General features: G+C 39.5%; 1 protein-coding gene across 7 annotated transcripts in view; it reads left to right on the plus strand.

Annotated features, from left to right (window-relative positions):
- Nucleotides 1-4,853: 4,853 nt before the first annotated feature.
- The window catches only part of PDE5A (phosphodiesterase 5A), a 141,021-nt gene continuing 124,310 nt past the window's right edge, over nucleotides 4,854-21,564 (plus strand). For 2 of the 7 annotated variants that reach the window (XM_045468767.1, XM_045468796.1), the window contains exon 1: nucleotides 6,020-6,776. In XM_045468767.1, the coding sequence (XP_045324723.1) occupies nucleotides 6,742-6,776 (35 nt within the window). In that variant the 5' untranslated portion in view covers nucleotides 6,020-6,741. Of the gene's footprint in view, nucleotides 5,347-5,686; nucleotides 5,925-6,019; nucleotides 6,777-21,564 lie in introns of those variants that run through there. The other 5 variants (XM_045468788.1, XM_045468760.1, XM_045468785.1 and 2 more) reach the window with 5 other exon arrangements.

Genomic DNA, 21,564 nt, shown 5'->3' on the forward strand with positions numbered 1-21,564 from the left:
TATTCTTCATAAGTTGGCTCTGTCTTTGAATTGGAGAATTATGATCTAATTTAAATTCACCCACTTAAGAGAATAGGCTGATCCCTGTTTGAGGCTGTACAACAACTTGAAACATGTACTCCAAAAGTGTCCTCAGAAAACTGCTATTTCACATGAGCCTAGCACTAAGAGTAAATGGTGATTTTACTCAGTATGAAAAGACTTCCAAAGACCACTAAAAGAAATAATCCTTATTCAAAGATCAGTTGCTAACATATTTACATACAATGCACAAAAGTGCAGCCAAAGCATTGTAACAAAACTTTTTTTTTTCAAATTGCCCCCACAAATATCTACTGAAAACATGCTATGTCACAGTCACTATGTTTTATTACACAGTATTATTCTAGAAGGATTCCTGCAGTAGCCTCCATGGATCTCCCTCCTGGTGTTCATACCCTATTGTGATTCCCCTCCCCTTGTACAAAGGCAGAACCTTGACTTGGTCCCAACAAACAGAAGATGGCAAAAGTAATGGGGTGTATGTGATTATGTGTATGTGATTGTGTGATCACATACATAAGATTATAGTGCCCATCTTGCTAGAGTCTCTCTCCCTTGCTGGCTCTAGGAAGCAGGCAGGCATGTTGGATAATGAAAGCAAGGAAATGAAGGTGGCTTCTAGAGGCAGAGAGGGGCCTCCAGCCAAGAGCCTATAAGGGTCTCCAGCCAGAACTCAGCAAGAAAAAGAATCTCTCAGTTCTACAATCACAATGAACTGAATTCTGCCAAAGGCCTGAATGTACTTGGAAGCAGCCTTCTCCTGTTGACCCTCAGATGAGAACGCAGCTCTGGCTGACACCTGATTGCCTGTGAGACCTCCCCTGAGCAGAAGACACGGTTTGGAGGAGCCTACACTCCTTATTCACAAAAACTGGGAGATGACAAATGTGTGTTGCTTCAAGCCACTAATGTTGTGGTAATATTGTTACAAAGTAACAAGTAACCAGGTCCTCTGTCTTTCTCTGTCTTTCTTGACATTGAAACCTTGGGAGCATGCAGGCCAGTTATTTTGTAAAGTCCCTCAATCTGGGTATGTTTGTTTGGAAATCCCCCAATCTGATCCTCATGATTAGATTCAGATTCAGGAGTAACAGAAGTGATCTTGTATCCTTCTCAGCATATCCTATCAAAAGGTGTATATGCTTTATACATATAAGTGTACTATTGTATACATAAGTGATATTAAATTGATCACGTAGTTAGATCCACAAGTTTTTTCATTGTAAAGATACGATTTTCCCATGATAACTGATAAAAAAAAAAACTTGTGAGGAGATACTTTAAGACTATGTAAACATCCCATTCATCATCAAACTCTCACTTATTAGTTTTAGCAACCACTGATGATTTTCTAACTACATAGTTCCTTTTGTATTTATTAGCTGGCATTCTCTTCTTTCTATTGACTTACTTATCTAGCAATTTATTTATATCAGAGTGAAATCACAGTTTCTTATTTTAGTCAGTGGTTACAGTTTGTTATTACTTTATATTTTGATATTCAAATTGATCCAGATTTGTTCATTGGAAGCTCCCTTAGCTACATCCTCTGTCCTTCTGATATGTTGCCATCATTTTAAGCCTTTCTAATTTTCTAGCACAAGATTTTCCAGGCATATCTTATACGTTTCCTGTCCTAGACCTGGAACTTTTTCTCCAAAGACTCTTGGTTCCTTTTAAAGTGGAGAATGGCATTTAGAAGCCAAAGTCTGGGTACTTAGTGTACTCATTGCTATTGAAATGTTATTGCTGCTAGTACCTCCCAGTGAGAAAGCTGAAGTAGATACAGAGATATATTTAACAAAATATGTGTAAGACCAATGCACTAAAAACTAGAAGATATTACCGGGAAAACTTTTAAAAGACTAGAATAAATGGATAAATATCTATATTCGTGGATTGTAGGACTCATTATTAAGATATCAATCATGAAGATGTCTTCTTAGCATATTATAAGGTTGCAAGTCTATATATTGTCTGGGATTGTGGTCACATCTGAGGCTTGACTGGGGAAATATCTGCTTTTGTGCTCAAAAAGTTTGGTAGCAGAATTTTCTTTGTTGTATTGTGAAGACTGAGGGATTCATTTTTTTTTGCTGAGTAGAGCTCCTTCTAGGCTGTCAGCTAGAGGACCCACAGTTCTCAGAAACTGCCTGTACTTCTTCATCATGTGGGATTTCCCTGCATGATACACAACTACACCCCCCCATATTTAATTTTTAACCTCCAATTCTATTTCAACACTATAATGTATGTTCTAGTCTTTCCCCTTCAATAGTTAGAAACTTGGATATCATTATAAGTGCAAATATATTAATTTTCTCAAGCCTGGAATATACAGGATTGCTGCAAGGGGACAGAATATACTGTGTGGCATTTGGGGGGAAAAAAGCAAAGCAGGAAAGTTTTTCATGACTTTTATAATTCATGTTCTTTTTTTTTTTTTGAAAGGAACTTGATCATAGATTTATTTTTTTCTGGTTGTATGATCAAAACCTTCAACATTAGAGGTAGGTAAAAGCCAAATCATGTTGAACTTTGTAAGCCACATTAGAGAGTTTGGGCTTTATTCCAGTATATTGGGAACTGGAGGGCTTTCCGTTAAATCATTGCACATTTATTTGTTGTGAATAGCAGTAACAGCATTTTTGAAGTTATTTCCTGGTAATGTTTGTTATTTACTCACTCTTCAACTCATTCTACAACAAGATTGGAGATGCTTAGTGCAATCTGTACCAGTAAGTTAACACATTAAATAATCTAGCAAATAGGGATAAAGAATAAAATGGAGCTGGGGAACAAGAGGTCAGGGTGAGGTCAATGCAAAATATGCTCCCCTTTAAGAACTTTACAATTACAGAGGTTTTGTTACAAATTTTATCTGAGATTTCTGGAGACTAGAACAGTCCGAAATACCTCATCTCCCAATCCCTTGTGATATGCTCACTTCATATAACAGGCCTTCACAATAACCCCCAATCTACCATGTACATCACAGAGAATGCAGACCCACTGATGGGAGAATCCATAAACTGTTTTATTTTGTTTTGTTTTCAAGTAACTTTTCAGAAAACATCCTGGTTTCTAATAATTTGACCCTTTCAGGTTAAAAGAAAAAAATGGACATTTAGATAGTTTATTTAATCAAGACAACCAACAGAAGCAAATAATTCAAGCCAAAAATTCACTCCATCTTTTGTAGGTAAGCAGAATTTTAAATCATAATTGACCTGTTAGGAGAAATGCGTGGATTTCCACAGGGAAAAACTGAGCACCGAGGGCAGTGTCTAGCTCATGAGCACTGTAATCACACTTCAGGATCATAGTAACAAATTAGAGCTCACATTTTAAAATCTGATATAATTTATCATGCATTATGTCACATTCTACTGCTTTGCTTACTTTTTATTGGCTTGTGGTTACTTATATACAACAGTGAAGTGTCAGAAACTGAAGTTACAGAAAGACAACTATTTAATGCAGGAAGGATAAACCATTGCATTGGGGGGATTGGAAGGCATTTTCTAAAGTTCTTACATTATCAATTTAATCATGCGTTTCTATGTAGTGAGTAATGTCTTACATTCTTGCCAAGAGTATTTTGAAAGGACTTTGTTAAAAGTATGTCAGCTCGATTACTTAGGGTATATCACTGATAATAGTGTCCTTCACACGTAGTGAAACATACAACTCCTGATTTAATTCTACCCCCAAATTAGGTCACTGCAAAATACCATATTAAAATTGCAGGGGCGCCTGGGTGGCACAGTCGGTTAAGCGTCCGACTTCAGCCAGGTCACGATCTCGCGGTCCGTGAGTTCGAGCCCCGCGTCGGGTTCTGGGCTGATGGCTCAGAGCCTGGAGCCTGTTTCCGATTCTGTGTCTCCCTCTCTCTCTGCCCCTCCCCCGTTCATGCTCTGTCTCTCTCTGTCCCAAAAATAAATAAACGTTGAAAAAAAAAAATTTAAAATTGCAAATTGCGGGACAAGAAGATGGAGATGAGAACAAAGCAAAAGGAAGACACCAACTTCATTCTTGTAAAGCATGATTGGGACAGGGCAAAACAGAGTAGGAAGGCTGAGCCCTTTTAAACGGATACTTTTTTGTAGTGTGTGTGTGTGCGTGTGTGCGCGCGCGCGCGCGCGCGCGCCCGTGTTAATTCCATTTAAATATGACGAATTAACTTAAACTTGGGCTAATGGGCTGCTGTGCACGGTACCCGCGTAGTGCCTGTGCTCTCAAGTTAACCTCATTGTACAGAGGTGCCCTTGTTCTCTGACTTCATACACAAACCATCATAATTATTTCAGTTTACCTTTTCCTTTTCCTAGGAAATCTTGTTCCAGCCATGAAAAGGGAATGTTTGATGCAGACACCTACTTTGTAACTATTATTGTCGTTAATATTAACATTTTAAACACGGGAATGTCTTTGTTGGAAGTTACCCACCAGGACCCGCAAATCTGTGGCGCACGCCCCAGCTCTCCTTAACCCGCACGGTTGCTGGGGTGCTTCGAACCCCCGGGACTGACTGGGCTCCGAGGAAGGTCGATGATCCCGGTTTCTCCCAGACCCAAGCCCTGGGTTGGAGGAAAGCGAGGCCAGACGGTCTTTGTTCAGTCAGCCCAGAGGAAAAAGTGCCCAGGGTAGCAGCACCTCTTACTTTGCGTGGAAACTTCCCCTAGCTCCAGCTTTCGGGATTTAGGATGGGCGCACACATCGCGACTCTCCCTTTCTGACAGCGGGGCATCTGCGAACACACCCACAGTCACCTTTGCGCACTCCCCTGGATCCCGCTCAGCACACAGCGCACCCCAGCGGTGGCGTGGCCTCCTTCCAGCCGTGGCCACTTAGCTTCCGGAGAGCTCGCCAGTTGCCTCCGCCGCCGCCTTGGAATCTGGGGACCTGAGACACTGCGAGACCCGGTTTCCACCAGACCCCAGGGAGGACGCGCGGCTGCAGCGCCTGCCCCACCCGCCACACCTGGGAGCGGTGAGGACCGGGAGAGGAGGGGCGCGGCAAGAGGCTGTCCAGGAGCCCGAGCAGCTTCGCCGAAAGCCAGTCGGACTGGAGCAAGGCGGAGGGGGAGGGTCTCGGGGCAGAGTCCTGCTCCTCCGAGGGAGGGACCCCAGCTGGGGTGGAAAACAGCACAAACCAGCTGCAGAGACTCGGGGCGCGGATCATGGAGCGGGCCAGCCCGGGCCCCGGGGGGTCGCAGTTGCAGCGGGACCAGGATTCGGTGGAAGCGTGGCTGGATGATCACTGGGACTTTACCTTCTCTTACTTTGTTAGAAAAGCCACCAGGTAAGAAGAGGACCCCCTGGAAGACTCAGCCGGGTCGCTGAGAGTGACCTGGGGGCTCATCTCTCTCCCCTGTTGAATTTTCCCCTGCCTTCACCATTAAACAACCTCCGTTCCCAGGCCCTTGGCTTTTTAAGTAGGTCCTTGGTCCTGTTAGGGTATAGAGACCTCGACTTTATGGCAAGTACAGTCGAAAAGCCCAAACATGGGATTCGATTCAACTTGCTCACAAAGTTCAAATACAAAAATGTACATGCGGACCCCCCCCCCCCGCCCCCCAGACATACACCCCGGCTGCCCTGGTATTCCCTGAGAGCAAGATTATTTACATACACCCGCGTTCATGGGCCTTCCTCCAGCCCTTCTCTAGCCTCCTGGTCCCCCTAAATCTCCTTAGCGAAACCAAAACAGTTTTTGAGCCCCTTCCCTGCAGCTCCGGAAGCACCATTTCCAACTTGGTCCTAGCGGCTCCGCTCCTCCCCCGTCCCCCCTCGCCCCGGCCCTTGGCGGGGCGGGGAAGCCGGGGTAGGGGCGAGACCACGAGGAGCCCAAAGGCTGCAACATGCCGGAATCTTCCCAGAGTAAGTGCTGTCGCCTTTTGCCCCCTTCCAGTCCTTAGTTTGGCCCGCGCGTTTCCTTTCACTCTCTCCTGCTCCCAAGGCGGCGCCGCTGAAACCGCTCCGCAGAGGGGTTCGCGGCGCGCACACAAAGGGCGCGGGGGAGGCGCGGCGGGAGCGGACAGCTGGGGGCTGGCGGGTCCCGCGCGGCCCCAGCCGACCCCAGAGGCCAGCTCTTTCTGGTCGAGAGCCAAGCGCCGGGCGGCCGCTGCGGAGGGCTGGGAGGACGGCGCCTGTCCTTTGGGAGGCGGCCGCCCGGGGGGCAGTTGGGCGCGCGTGGGAAACGCTCGCCTTGAGTTGGGAAGGCATTGGGGCTGAAGCCGAGGAAGGAGGAGGTGGAGAGGGGAGTGTGTGGCGGGCGGATCCCTCAAAGCCTGAGGAGTTGGTGGGAAGCCGACTTGGGCTGATTCCAGGACGCACCTCTTCGGAGAAGGGTCCCGTGTTCGCCGCCGCCACATCCAGGCAGCGGCCGTCGGGCAGCCGGCGCTGGCCGCCTCGGCCGCTTAGGGAGACGCACTCGAGGCGGTGATGGTGGAGCGGCCAGCCGGGGCACGGCGCTGGGGTCCCACCCGCCCGCGCTCCGTCTCCGCTGTGCCGGGCGCTCCCCGCCAGGGGGCGGCGCAGCGCGGGACTAGCGGGCGGCGGCTGGCAGCGGCGCGGTGGCGGGGTCGGTAGGGGAGCGGGCTTGGAGTCACCGCCTCACCTGGGCACGTCGTCGCCCCCCGGCGCCTCTGGAATCCAGGGTCTGCGGAGCCCGCATGGTCTGCACTTCGAACTTCCCATGTTTGATATGTTGCCCTTTGGAGACAAAACCAGGTAGTTCCTTCAGCATCCCCTCCCTTCCCACTTTCCCTGGGGGCGCGGGGCCGGGTGCTGGGGTGGTGGCGCCCGGGTCACACCAGCGGAGGAATCTTCATTGAAAATGGACTGTCTGACATTTTTGTTTTCCTTTATTCTCTTGCGGTGTATTACTTTGGTATTTAGAAGGGACTCTTTTTTTAAGGCTGTTTTTCCTAACGAATTTGTATCGATTTCATTACTTTCGGGTTTTTTTTTTTTTTTTTTTTTTTTTTTTTGATAGAGGCTACTGCTTAGGGTAAATCTTACCTCTTCTGTTTAATTACTCCGCCCTCCTTTTAAAGTTGGCTTCCCCATTTTGGCCTTCTTCTTTCAGAATCTTAAATCTGGAGCAAGCGGAGGATAAACCCTGGAAAGAAAGTGGTTTCTTTTCAAAACACACTTTTCTGCGAGTGTAGGGTAAGGCACTAAGGCCATCTAGATCTGGAATTGCTGATTGCTGTGGCCGACAGTTTTCAGCGGTCACCTGCTACTCCGAGGCCATCTGCCCCTCGTTTCCTTTCCCCCTTGCACTCATCCACCTTTCTGCCCTCGTTGAACGGGGAGTGAGCAGGAGAACTGGGCTGATTTTTTTTTTTTAAGTGTGTCAAGGTGTTTTTGGGAGGTGGCATATTACTAATAGTTGAAAGAAAAAAGTGATTTGTCTTATAAATCAACATAAATTGTCCTTTTCTTTTTTTCCCATCTCTCCCTTTAAAGTCAGAAATTTGGGATTGTTTGGTGGTTCTTTTTAAGTAGTCATAGGTAAGAACACCTCACTCCGAGCCTGCCAAAACTTTGAAAAACATTTTACTGGAAAATAAATGGAAAGAATTAAATTTACTTTTCTTTTCACATTACTTCTTCTCCCAAGTAGCAAAAGATTAAAATCCCAATTTCTCAAAATTACACTTCTCTGTGTAAAATTTAGATCATCTGAGACTCTATATGAAGATTTTTTAAGTTAGTTTTTGTATTATAGTTTATATTGATATAGGCTGACCACTTTCTCTGATATGTGTGTGTTGTGTATATATATTCTTATGTATTTATAAGAGCTTATGTTGAATAGGAGTTGGAAAACGAAAGTATAAAATGTTTAAGAGTAGTACAGGCCCTCAGTTTTAAGAGTTATGAAGTGCTGAAAGTTGTCAGTTTAAAGAATATAATCTAAGAGCTTGTGTGTAGTCAGAGGTTCCCCTTTGGTCTTATGTTTGGTGGCATTAACTGGAGATTTAAGATTGCGAGATTAGACAGTAGTTGATTATAAAAATGCCAAACTTCTAAACCCAGTGTGAGTCTTATGGTTGTAGTAAAAATTTATTTGCAGACATTTTAACTTTACAGCTAAGATTTTTTTTTTTTTAACTAGAAGCTCACATTACTTCGCTTTTTTCCTTTTGTTACATTTTGTAAGTGTAATGTGAATACTGTCAGTGATTCAGAAAACCCATGAAACAGTTCTGTAGAAACATTTAACATGTTTTAAAATTTAAAAGAAATTTGAATACACTTAGATTGGCCATCTGTGAGTGTAGACAGGCATGTGAATGGAACTGTTTCTACATTATTTGATTTAATTGTTGTTATTTGACATTCATGCATGCCTCTTTATCCTATCTCCAGACTGAATGATCTGTACTCAATAGTAGTCATCGAACAGAATGAAGGTTCTGGCATTCCTAAATTCTCATTTAAATACCCATGGGTTTGGTTGACCTCGAAAGCAATTCTGCCGCTGTATTAAATTGTTTCCTGTATCTTCAAATACAAAGCTAAGCACCCAGTTAAAAGCTAAAAGCTTGGAGCACAGATGCTTTTTAGTAATCACAGACTGTTGATGTGAATTTGAGAGTGTTGGTTGAACAATCCATAACATAATCTTTTGGCATAAAAAAATAATTTGAGACTAGTAAAAGTACAACATATGGAAAATTTCCACCCTCACTATTCTAGACAACTTCCTCAGTCCTACCCGCCTGAGATACTGTGTTAATCAAGGGCTCTAATCTTCATATATTTGCAAATGAAGTCTTCTGGGTGCTAATGCCACTTAAACAGCTGTTGTTATTCTTGACAGCATATTAAAATAATGTTACCTTTCATTAGTTACTAATCATCTCTGCCATTGTGGGTGATGTTATAGTTTATTTAGCATGGTAGGGGTAACATGATTGACTTTACTGGTTTGTTTTGTACTAGGCTAAAGCTTGAGAATATTTGGCATATAATGAAAATAGGAGTTACTAAGTGAGGACAAGTTTTTATGATCGCTTGGATCAAAGTCCAGAAACAGAAGTTTTACACTCCCAAGTAGCTTTCTGCGATAGACCTTTTATTTGACACTGCAAAGCTGTGCTGAATTACTTGACATTTTTTTCTTCATAATTTTTTCTCATCTCTAAAAGCTTAACATTTTTATTTGCAAGATATTTATTTTAAAATCAGATGATGGATATAAAATAAATATTGCTATCTACTTTTAAAAATTGTGTCTGTAATTATATAGGAATATAATTTTCAATTTTCAGACAACTGATTTGTTAAGCATATTTGATTAAGCTGTCGCTAGTGTTGAATATAATAAAACCCTGCGATTGTTGACTTAGTCTGACTTTAATATTATTTATAATATTTTTATGATGGTAAATCTGATGCAATAACGGCCTTTTCTTTTTGTATTGTTTATAACCAGGGTTCATATAGCCAGCTCTAAACTGCTTTTTAGTGCCCTAAGAGTACTCATATGTATGGAATTCCTTTCTCCTAGAAGAAGCTGTAGGAGCCCCTGAAATGATGTTTCTCATGGCCCCTTCTATCTCTAGTGTTCTCAAGGTTTCAAAATCAGACCCATTTTAGAGCCTGCAGTACAAGGTCATGGTTCCTAAGAATGTGGTAGAATTAATGCAGTCGCAACTAGTCACAGATGGTATCTCAAAATAAATCTATCTGCTTAGCTAACAAAATCTGAAATAGGCATATAGTACAATTCAGTAGCTTTTTTTCAGATCTGTATTTTCCTAGGATCATGTTTTCAACATCTCAAGACGTGCAATATTTAACATTTTGAATATGTTGTGCAACAAAATTTTCTTTTTAAGTAATTCCACCTAAGTATTTAAATATTTAAAATATCTGAAACTGGCTTTCAAGTTGTACAGGTAAAGTTTCATCCTTATCTGATTACAGGGAATGTGACTTAGTAATATGCTTCCTTTCCTTTAAATTTGAAAACACAAATTAACTTAGAACTTTGAACTTCCCAGTGCATTTTAATAATGCTCAGGAAAGATTTCTTCCGTCGTTGAAAAGGTTACGCAGAACTGGTTGATGTTTATTAGTTTATTCCCAAAACATTTTTCACATTAATAATTTATTAAACCTATAACTGTTAGGTTCAGTTAGATTTGCTCTTTGTTCTCAGAGTTGATTGTAGGATAAAAACCTCTTCCTAGGATGAAAGCCTTTGGTAAAGACTTAAGGGCAATTAAATAAATCACTGAGTTGATTGATAGTGGAGGGTTGAAAAATGACTAATTTCTGACTTTAGGATGCAGACTAGCTACTGACTTTGCAGGACTTCCTATGAAATTAGTTTAGCTGGACAGATGTAGATTTCATTGACCAGTGTTTACAGCTGATTGATGTGGTCTTGGAAATATCTGTTATATCAGGTTCTCAGCAAAAAGTGCCTGGGAGCTATATACCTAGGCATAAAAATTGAAGAAAGTCTTTCCACATGAGTCATTCATCTGATATTTAGCTCTGTAATCTTATTTACTGACTTGGTATTCTCATTTTGTTTGGAATTATATATATTTTTTCGTGATGTAAATGTTGTATTCATTTTCTCTAACTGGTGGGAATTTATACTTATGGCCAACCAAATGTTTCAGGCAGGTAAAGCTAACTGAGTGTTAGGTTTTTAAGAATCATTTTGATAAGTATTCTAAAAAGCTTTTTGAGACACTTGGGACACTCAGCTGGTTAAGCATCCAATTCTTGATTTTGACTCAGGTCATGATCTCACAATTTGTGAGATCTAGCCCCGTATCAGGCTCTGCACTGACAGCGTGGAGCCTGCCTGGGATTTTCTCTCTCTCCCTCTCTGTCTGCCCCCGTTCCCCTCTCTCTCAAAAATAAATAAATAAAAACATTAAACAAATAAAACAATTAAAAAGCTTTTAAAGATATTTATTTATTTCTCTGGTTTATAGTTTGTACTAAGCATGCTTTTTAAAGTGTTATGTGCCATTGTTAGCTTCTGTATCCTTCAAGACTTTCCCCTTGATTCTGAATTCTAAAATCAGCAAATTATCTTCTGTGAATAATTTTATTAAATCTAAACTTGGGAGAAAAAAAGATCTCCATCTAATATATCCTTAGTGATAATTATAAAAAAAATAGCAATCATTATTTCTACTCTCTGTTGAATACCTATGCTGAGGCTGAAAGAAGAGAAAAAAATCCTGAGTCTTTCAGCTGATGAAATAATTAAAACACACACATACACACACGCAGGATTTTTGAACTTTAGATTTAGAAAAGATCTTTAATCCAGTGTTTCTCAAACTTAAGTAATGTTCTCCTGATAAGAAAGACATTCTTATTGATCTGTGGTATGTTGAACAAGTTAGAAAACTTTTGGTCATAAGTAACCCTACTTGAATTTATACAAAATTGTCTTACATAATTAAGTGCCTGGAAATAGATTTGTCTGTGAAATTCATCTGATCAAATATTGTCGGGATTCTGTTTGTATGTCAATCTATTTAATCTGTTTGTCCTTCCTTCATCCCATCCATCCATCTATCCATCCCATCCTTCCATCCATCTTTTGGCCCTATGCTGTGTTGGCTTTATTCTGTATGCTTTCTTTATGTGCTGGAAGCTTTTTCATGGCAACTTTCTGTGGGTCTTAAAATCCTGATGTTAGAGAACTACCGAGTCATCTGTGTCAGTCCTCTCAAACTTTCTCTGGCCTTGCTTGAGTCATGTGCCTGCTCTGGTCCAGTCAGTGTATCCAGAAGAATAGGGTCGTCCGACTACTTTCTTGGAGCAGGTAACCCATAATGTGATATGCCATTGAAGGAGAGGGAATTCCTAAAAGAAAGTGATATAGGCATAGCCAGAAATTCTAGGTATCTACCATACCTAGTGTTGGACTTCCTTTTATTTAATGTTGGTTAAATATGGGATTCCTAAGAGTGGGTATAATTTAATCATAATTTCAGCATTTTTCCAATTGTAATACCAAAATAAATTTATAAGCTAACTATGAATAAAAATGGTAAAACTCCAGCCAGATGCAGATTGACGGTATTTATTACATCACCCTTGCAGACTGCATGTGGCCCTGACTGCTCAATAAAGAGTTTGGTGAGGTCAGTTCACCTTTGCTACAGTTGCCCTAATGATGATTCACTTCTCCCACTGGGTCTGAACAGTCATGAAGCTTTTATTGCTATAGCATAGCTTTTGTGTTTTTTTTGTTTTGTTTTTTTTTTTTGTTTTTTTTTTTTTTTTTTGCTTGGTTTGAAAGCACACTTGCAGATTAAATTTGTCTCTTTTTTATTTTTTTCTTTATCCTAGGACCATTGAGCTGTTCGTATGGTTGTAAACACAGATATAAATCTGAGTGTTAAAATTGTAGGCTAGTATTTGGTTTGAAGGTGGTCATCCCAGTATTTTAAAGTGTACTTCTTTCACCTTTTTTAGGGGTTTTAATTGTCATCAGTGTGAAAACACAAAATTAGAACATTTTCGTAGAAAAATTACAGGTCTTTAAAACATACTTGTTTTGGATTCTCAGGCCTTCTCATACCTCAGATTGAAAAACGGCAATCTAGTGCAGTCTTTCCCATATGCAAAACAAATCAATTTACATATTTACAGCAGAGATGTCAGTTATGATGTGTTCTTTCAGATATAAGTAGGTTTTCCTTTAAGGAACATTTTTCATACATGTGATTGCAAATGCATGGAAAATTACAAAACCTGTTTCTTTTAACTCTCCATCAAATGTGAATGTGAAACCATATGAAGCGATTCTGCATTTTATTTATATTTGGTCCCAGTCAACTCCTCAGATGTTTTCATAGCTGGAGAAAACTTGGAAATACTAAGTAACTTCAGGCAGAGCGTTCATTTCCGTTTCATACCAGATCCAAGAGAACTGATCACGGTAACATCACAGTAGACATTATGTGAGGATGTCACTTGGAGGTGCTCCAAATCTCCCCAGTTTCATTTAACAGCCTATTATTATAGTATATTCATCTTTTCTTCATCCGAGCCAGTGCTTCTCAAAAGGGATGCTATTGGCATTCAGTGGTGACCTTTTTTTGTGTTGTGAGAGACTGTTCAACAAATTGCAGGTTATTTAACATCCCTGGACCCCAGAAACTAAATGCCAGGAGCACTCCCATCATTGTGACCCACAGTTCCAAATGCCCCCAAGGATTGGCGCTATTACTTGGTTAGGAGCCACTGTTCTGAATTGTTTACTATTGATTTTTACTGTTGTTAGTTAAGGGCCCTAGGTAGGAGCAGTCTAAGCTTCAACCCTAGAACTTTTTCTTTCAAAGAGTATGAACTTAGGTGCTTTATTTGCCTTTTCTGTAAAATGGAAGCAGCATTTACTTCATAGAAATTTAAAGGAAATAATGCATATTTCCTTCCCTTTTGGAGAGTGAATTTCAGTAGTTTACCTTGAGAATCATATAATCACAAACTTTGATAGTCATTTCTTTATTCTGGTAAGTGAGAATTAGAACAATAAAACAGCGATTTTTATACACTTTAAGAGTCCTTGGGGTGCCTGGGTGCCTCAGTTGGTTGAGTGTCCGAGTCCGACTTGGGCTCAGGTCATGATCTCACAGCTTGTGAGTTTGAGCCTTATATCGGGCTCTGTGCTGACAGCTCAGAGCCTGGAGCCTGCTTTGGATTCTGTGTCCCTCTCTCACTCTGCTCCTCCCCTGCCCATGCTCTGTCTCTCTCGCTGAAGAATAAATAAAATCTTAAAAAAAGTCCTTATATTTTACATGAATATTAATGATTTGAACAGAGCCATTTGTGGATTGTTGTGCCACTGGAAAGGTAATTGGACCGGGAGTCCAGACCTCCCGGGGTGGGTTGTCCCCAGCTTTGGGACTGGCTCAGGTTAATAACCCTGGGTTTTAAAGTGGGAGTGGAGGTGGGGTGGGGAGGAATCAAGGCAGAAAAATTCATTAATGAGCTGAAAAAGCTCTTTCAACCCTAAGCATTCTTTATTTTCACAAGGAGAGCAGATTATCAGATTCTCAGATTGAATAGTTTCCTTCTTTAAGTACTTTCCAGAAATGAGTAGTGGATCCAGGTCAAATTATGCAAACAGTGTAACTAAAACTGGATAAAATCAGGATCAAAGAGCAGGAAAAATATCTAACATTATACTTTATGTGAGTTACTTTTGTGTTTTTCCTACGGATAATTTTAGCAGATTTCCATATAAGTTATCAACCATCGCTTTCCAGACAGGAAATTAGTACACTCTTTGTAATTCTGGTTTTAAAGTGATTAATTCACATGACCTACGAAATAAAAAAAGCACTGGAGAGAAAGAAAAAGGGATGATGTTTTAATAGTGAACTTAAAAGCATGGGAATGCATTGTTTTTTCTGGATCATTTGGGGCCTGCAGTTTTTTACCCTGTTTTGTTTGAGGCACCCTGCAAATCTCCCCAAATGTTACGCTGCTCAAGGACTTGCTGCGTAGCTGTGCTTGAGGCCCAGGCTTCAGCCTTCCAGACTTTCCTCAAGCGAGCCCCTTGGGTAGGAGCTAAAACAGACCAACTTTAGTCCCCAAATCTCTAGCAGAGTGTTAAAGCATTTTTTTTGTCTAGTATTAAAACCATTCTCCAGTTTAGAATTATGGTTACTATGAAATATTGCTATAATTTTCATTATAGGTAATTAGTTATGTTTTCTCAGTTATGTGTTGTCAGTTTTATTTTACCTAATTATAGGTAATTAGTTATGTTTTCTCAGTTATGTGTTGTCAGTTTTATTTTATATTTCGATTTTTTCAAAAAGAATCATCCCCAAATCTCTAACTTATTTTTGCAAAAAAAGTTTTTTTTAAGTAGTAATGGAGAAACAAACTATGTTCTTGCAATTATTTTTCTCAACTGTTAAGTTCTTTATTTTTATATGTTATTCAAAAAATTACATCATATGTAAGTGTAGTTATTTGTCTAGGAAGTCTTATGTTTTTTCAGTTATAATTTGAGAAAATACTAACATTAAAGCAACTTAATCTTTTTTCATGTGTTTCTGTAGAGATATTAGTGTTTTAAAACTAGGAGCTTCAGAAGAAGCAATGGCTAACATCTAGTTACTCTGTACAAGCCCACTGAATAAATTGTTTTTGAAAAAAAAAAAACACTTTTGAAGATGTACTCCATTATTTAATAATGTTTGATTAACTTAAAAATAATAATTATTGTGTATTAAACACTGTATTAAACATAACATTTGTATGTCCCAGACTCTATGCTGTCACTTTATATGCATTATTTCCTTTAATTTTCTGAACAACCTGAGAAAGGTTATGTCATTATCTTCATTCATTTTATTGAGGGAGTGAATAATATACCTAAAGTTTCACCCTTAGAAAGAAATAGCTGTGGGGTTGAAGCTCAAGTCTGTCCCACTTAGGGCCTTTCCTCACCAGGCTTTACTGAAGTTTAGTGTCATTGTTAAAGGAAGCAAGGCAAAGGCTCATAGATTTAATATCATGTGGAATCTAACTCAGGAAGAGGTTAAAGTTTCTCCTAGGGCCCCTTAATGTGCATACGCATTACTAAATGATTTGCTTAGAGACTTTGCCCAAGTGGGTTTAGTTTCCATCTATAATTTTAGAGTATTAAAAAGTGGGAACTCTCCAATGACATTTTAAAATAGAGTGGCTGAATATTTAGGTACTAGGCCATCACAATTATATTTTTAGTATTAGAACACAAATACCCTAAATACAATATATTTTCAAATAATTTTCATCCTTTGGTACATTTTTTTAGGCAAGAGTACAAAATGCATTGAACTAGTTGCTCTACAATTAGGTTTCATCTAATTGTATTTTTAACTCCTGAGAATTACTGTGTTTATATCACAATTTTACTTTGCCTCGTAAATTTTCCTTTTTTTTCCCCTTAGGTTTCTAGATGCCAAGAAATATTCTATAAAACCCAGACAGAATATTTTAATCATTTTCCCTTTCAAGACATCTGGAATATTAAATGTGCATTTTAAAGCATTTCTGTCTTTTTCAAGATTCATTTTGTAAGATGAGTGAGCACTTCAACTTTGGTGGAAAGTAAATATATTGCTGCATGGAGCCCTTATGGACATAGGCATCTGTGTGTGTGTGTGTGTGTGTGTGTCTTTTGCTAACCATATTTGAAATCTCTACAAGAGTTTACATCTGTCTGTCCTGTGAGTAGGTTTTGCATTTCCTATTTAATACTTTTAGATAGAAGGTATTTGGAAGAAGCTGTGGCATGTCTAGATGAGTGGAAAATTTCTAGAACATAAGCTATAAATTGTAGTTTTCTTTTCTGTCATAGGTCTATAATAATCTTGTGTGAAAATGAGAAATTGAAAAAGGAGGAAAGTTTTGATTCCTAACAGAGTATATGCCTTAAGTTACCTTTCATTTTTTGAATGAGGATTGCTAATCAACTTGTAATATTTTTATAAAGAAGATGAGGTATGCCTAATATATAAACTTAAACCTATTTAAATATCTATAAAAAAGGTATTACTAGATTTGAAACATTAAGTTAAATCATTAACTTAGTTGAGTCTATCATTTTAAGAAGTATACTTTTATCTACTTAAAAAAACAGAAGTACACAGGGTTCTGCCATGTGTATAATTTTGAGGAAATAAACTGTTACAACTATCATAAAAAAATGACCATTCATCTTCTATGCTTCCCCCCCCACCCTGAATTTTTTTTTATCTTTTTTTTTTATCATTCACAAATTAATTTGGTCATCCCTCTGTGTATTACTAAAAATGCAAAATGTTCAACACTGGAAATATGCAGCTCAGCCTTTTCCTGCTGCAGCTGCTGGAACCTGGCTTCCTGGCCTTTTGAGTGCATGAACTCATTTAATTTTGTAGGGTGCTCCACCTACTTTGTAACACCATTTTGAAGGGTGTGGTGCTGGCAGTATTGTAAAGAACCCCAGTGAAATCAGAATGCATTAAACAATATTCTTCATGACACTGATTTTTTATATCAAATTGCCATTGCATGAGCAGTTTGGGCTGTAAGAGTCTTCCCTAAAGTAGGATATGGAGACCGTAAACTTCTGATTGAATTCATTATTTAAAAAGGTTTGAAATTTAAAATTCAGGGCACATGTATGACAACTCTTGGCAAGTTTTTGGCAGCTGCCATTTGGCTTTATTTCCTATTATCTAATTAATATCAGTCATTTGGGCTCTTTACATGCACAGTGAGGGAAAGGGTCCCTCTGTGCGCCTCAGCAGCATCTATGATGTATACAAGTTTGAAACCACAGATGGTGTTCACATTGTGTTACTTGAGAGGAATAGCTCCCAGTGTTGATTTTGGTACCCTCCAGGATCTACTTATTTTAAGACATATTGTAAAAATTAAAAACAAACAAACACAAAACTAAATTTAATCTACCCATTTAAAAATGGTATATAATACAATTCATTTATGAAGTAAGAAATTTTTTGTGTCAAAATAAGGAAGGATATAAGTAACTGGAGGATAACAGATTTTGGTAAGGAGAGAGGGAATGATTTGGATGGGATGTTAAACATCAGGATCTTATCATCAACTATAAACTCTTGGCACCAATTTTCACTGCATTTCCCTGGGCTATGGCTTTACTTCAAGTTTCTGGGCCCTGTTAGCTTTCATTAACAGCCTTGTAAAGTGAAATCAACCAAAAGACTCTAAGAGGGCTGTCCTGCTTTTAAGTGCTCCCAGGTTTGCCAGGCAGTTGGCAAGGACATGCTTATCCATGACGGCAAAGTCTCTAAGTTATTAGTGCATGTAGCACGGGGTAAAAATACCTGTGGAACTTGTGTCTCTTTCCTTTTTGCTCAGATGGTTAGGATGCAACTTGCATAGAATTATGATGTAACTCTTATTCTTGGGGAGGAGGAGGAACTTCATGGGATTCTATAAAGAATGGCATTCTGCAGTATCTGCTTTGGCTAAGGACTTGAGGACTCAAGCAGTCGTCAGGATGCCAGTAGCCAGCCTGTTTCCAGACCCCATTTAGCCCACTTAGCCTGTGGTGTTGTACGCCAGAAACACCTTTCTCCCCTCATCCTTTTTCTGATTCTCTTGGGGGAACTTTATGAAGAAATGAACAGCCACTGCTCCTTAGCCCAAACCCTGTGTCTCCATTGGAATGAGTATGAAGGGTTCAGGAGATAGCAAAATCTTAAATATATGGAAGAGATTTTGGAATGCTCCTACAAGCATTTTCTAATTTGACTTATGTATCAGCCTTGTGTGGTGAGTGAAGGAGTCATGAGGTCGTTCTCCTGTTTAAAAGAAGAGGAATTGGGGCGCCTGGGTGGCGCAGTCGGTTAAGCGTCCGACTTCAGCCAGGTCACGATCTCGCGGTCCGTGAGTTCGAGCCCCGCGTTGGGCTCTGGGCGATGGCTCAGAGCCTAGAGCCTGTTTCCAATTCTGTGTCTCCCTCTCTCTCTGCCCCTCCCCCGTTCATGCTCTCTCTCTGTCCCAAAAATAAATAAACGTTGAAAAAAAAAAATTTTTAAAAGAAGAGGAAGCTGAGGGGCAAAAAGACATTAAGTGAGTTGACTGGCCTAATGATAACCTGTTGACCTGTTGATAAAGTCAGACTTTGTAGGGGGTCTTAGTGGCTTGTTAATACAGCTGCCCATGTTTACACCTGAAAAACTTGAACTCCAGAGAAGTTTTGACTGGTTTGGCATCATATCTGTGTAGTCTTATAGCTGGAACTAGCATTACCTTCTGATTGCCTGTTTGCTATTCTTGACTTCATACCTTGCTGAAGACAGCACCTTGCACTTCACATAAAGTAATCAGAACAGGTGGTGTTTCCCCTGGTTTATAGAAGATAAAATTGAAACTCAGAGGAAAAAAATTGTTTGTCACTGGTCATAAAACTCATTAGTAACAAGTGCTTAGGTTAGAAGTCAAGTCTCCTAAAAACATAGCCCCTTTATGCTTCATAGTCCCAAGAATTTTTAGCAACTAGTCAGTCTCTGTTTTATGAGTCAATTATAATTTGTTTTTTCTCTATGAAAAATACATGGTGTGGTTTTGAGAGTAAACTGAAAGAACTTAGTTTAAAGAGGAATTTTATACTACTAATTATTTATCTGTAAGCTTTCAAAAGGTTCAGTTATTATACGCAGGATCACAGTGCGGTCGTCCTCTGTGTTCTTTTGATGATAAAATTAGTGTTAGTAATTTGATAGTCTGGAGCTCATCAGTATGCTGTATAGAACCCACCTTTTCTTTGTTGTCTATCTGCCAACAATTTCAGTTGGGGAAAAAGAATATAGAGTACTGGCGTGACCACATAAACTGCAGGATACTCAATTAAATTTGAATTTCAGATACTACTTATACTAAAAAATTATTCATTGTTTATCTGAAACTCAATTTTAACTGGGTGTTCTGTATTTTTATTTGCTAAATCTAGCAACCGTAAGAATGACTCTTCCCTTGAACACATTCATTATACGGTTTTTCAGTGCACTGTTTTAGATTTATAAAACATGACCTGGTTTCAGAGAAACAGACATGGGATTCAGGCAGATATTTTTCAGGACACTATCCTTAAGAATCTTTATTCTCTGAGTCATTTGAGACAGTTTTTGCCTCAGTGGCTTAATATGCCATCCTTTTATGATCTGAATATAAAAAATTAAGTTAAAGAATGTGTTATCGTAAGTGATTTTTTTTAAGTTTATTTGTTTTGAGAGAGAGAGTGTGCATGTGTGCACAAGCCAGGGAAGGACAGAGAAAGAGGGAGAGAGAGAATTCTAAACAGGTTCCACACTGTCAGCACAGAGCCCGATTAGGGGCGCAAACTCACGAACCATGAGATCATGACCTGAGTCAAAATCGAGAGTTGGAAACCTAACCGACTGAGCCACCCAGGCACTCCAGTCTTATTCTCTCTGTGCCTGTATGTGTGAATTTGAGTTTGACTTTCAAATGCAGCTAGAAGTTAGGGAGTATTTCCTTCATGATAAGCATTGATGTTCTGGGAACTTTTTTCTTCTTACTGGCCATAAGATTTGGAAAAGGAGATCTGGATTTGACTCTAGATTTTGCCACCAAATAGAATGTCTTTGGTTCAGCCACTTAATTTAGCTTCATAATTTAGAAAGTAGGATTGTTAATGCCTGTCTCACCAGGTTTAAATAAACTGTTGCCCTTTTCTTTTCATTATGTTTCGCATAAATACTTTCAAAATCTTACAAAATCAAAGAAGAGACATGAACACAGAGATCCTATCGTAGGCCACAGAAGTGATTTGCCCAGTCAGAAGTACCATCTAGGTTTCTTGAATCCCATCTGGTACTTTTTACCCTTATATCTGACATATTTACAGGCATCTTTTCCATCTTTATTCATTTTATGCATTTGCATTTAACTTTATAGAACAGCAAAATCCAGTATGTATAGAAATAAACTCCTGAACACCATATAAACTTCAATTTTGGAGGAGTGGTCACTGAATGATATGTCTAGGGTTGTTCATTACTATATCTCTGGTGCCCGGCCTAGCTGGAATAGTGCCTGACACACTCAGATCTTTACCTTATGAGAATAATTCATTCTATAAAAAAAAAAAGACATGTAAACATGGATCCAATTAAAATGGGGAAATAAATCAGTGAAAAGGTTTTGATTGGAACTTTATCTTGAATATGGAACCACAGATTATAAAAGTAAATTAATCTTAGATTTAATAAAATGTAGATTATAATGAAAATTCCATGCTAAATTTTAGAATGGACAATTTTTGACAAAACTATTTTACAGCCAATTAACTTCACTTTTTCATGTTTGACTTTTACAACAGGAATGTAGACTTTTTTTTTCAAAAAAAACACTTTTTGAAACCGTGAAGGTTTCATCATTTTTTCAAAGGATGTTTCTTTTTTTTTAATGTTTATTTTTTGGGTGGGGAGAGAGAAGGAGAGTGAGAGAGAGAGAGGTGGGGAGAAGGGCAGAGAGAGAGAGAGAGAGGGAGAAACAGAATCAGAATCAGAAGCAAGCTCCAGGCTCTGAGCTGTCAGCACAGAGCCTAACATGGGGCTTGAACTAACAGACTGCGAGATGATGACCTGAGCCAGAGTTGGATGCTTAACTGACTGAGCCACTCAGGCACCCCCAAGGACCTTTCTTAATCTTGAATATAATTATTTAAATAAATTTCTCTTTTCAAGTATCTGTTATATCATTCCCTTTGTTGATTCTTTATTTGTTAGTTGGTCTTTAATTGGGCATAGCCCTTAACTGTCAGTGGCTTTGTATAATATTGTAATGGTTCTCCAACATTACTTTGATCTACTTGTAGAAATTCTGTATCTTATGTAAGAATTTTAATTTGGGGGGCACTTGGTGGCTCTGTCGGTTAAGCATCCAACTCCGGCTCAGGTCATCATCTCACGGTTCGGTTTGTGAGTACGCGCCCTGTGTTGGGCTGTGTGCTGACAGGTCAGAGCCT

This window comes from Leopardus geoffroyi, chromosome B1 (genome assembly GCF_018350155.1).
Source record: "Leopardus geoffroyi isolate Oge1 chromosome B1, O.geoffroyi_Oge1_pat1.0, whole genome shotgun sequence".
NCBI classification, from domain to species: Eukaryota; Metazoa; Chordata; class Mammalia; order Carnivora; family Felidae; genus Leopardus; species Leopardus geoffroyi.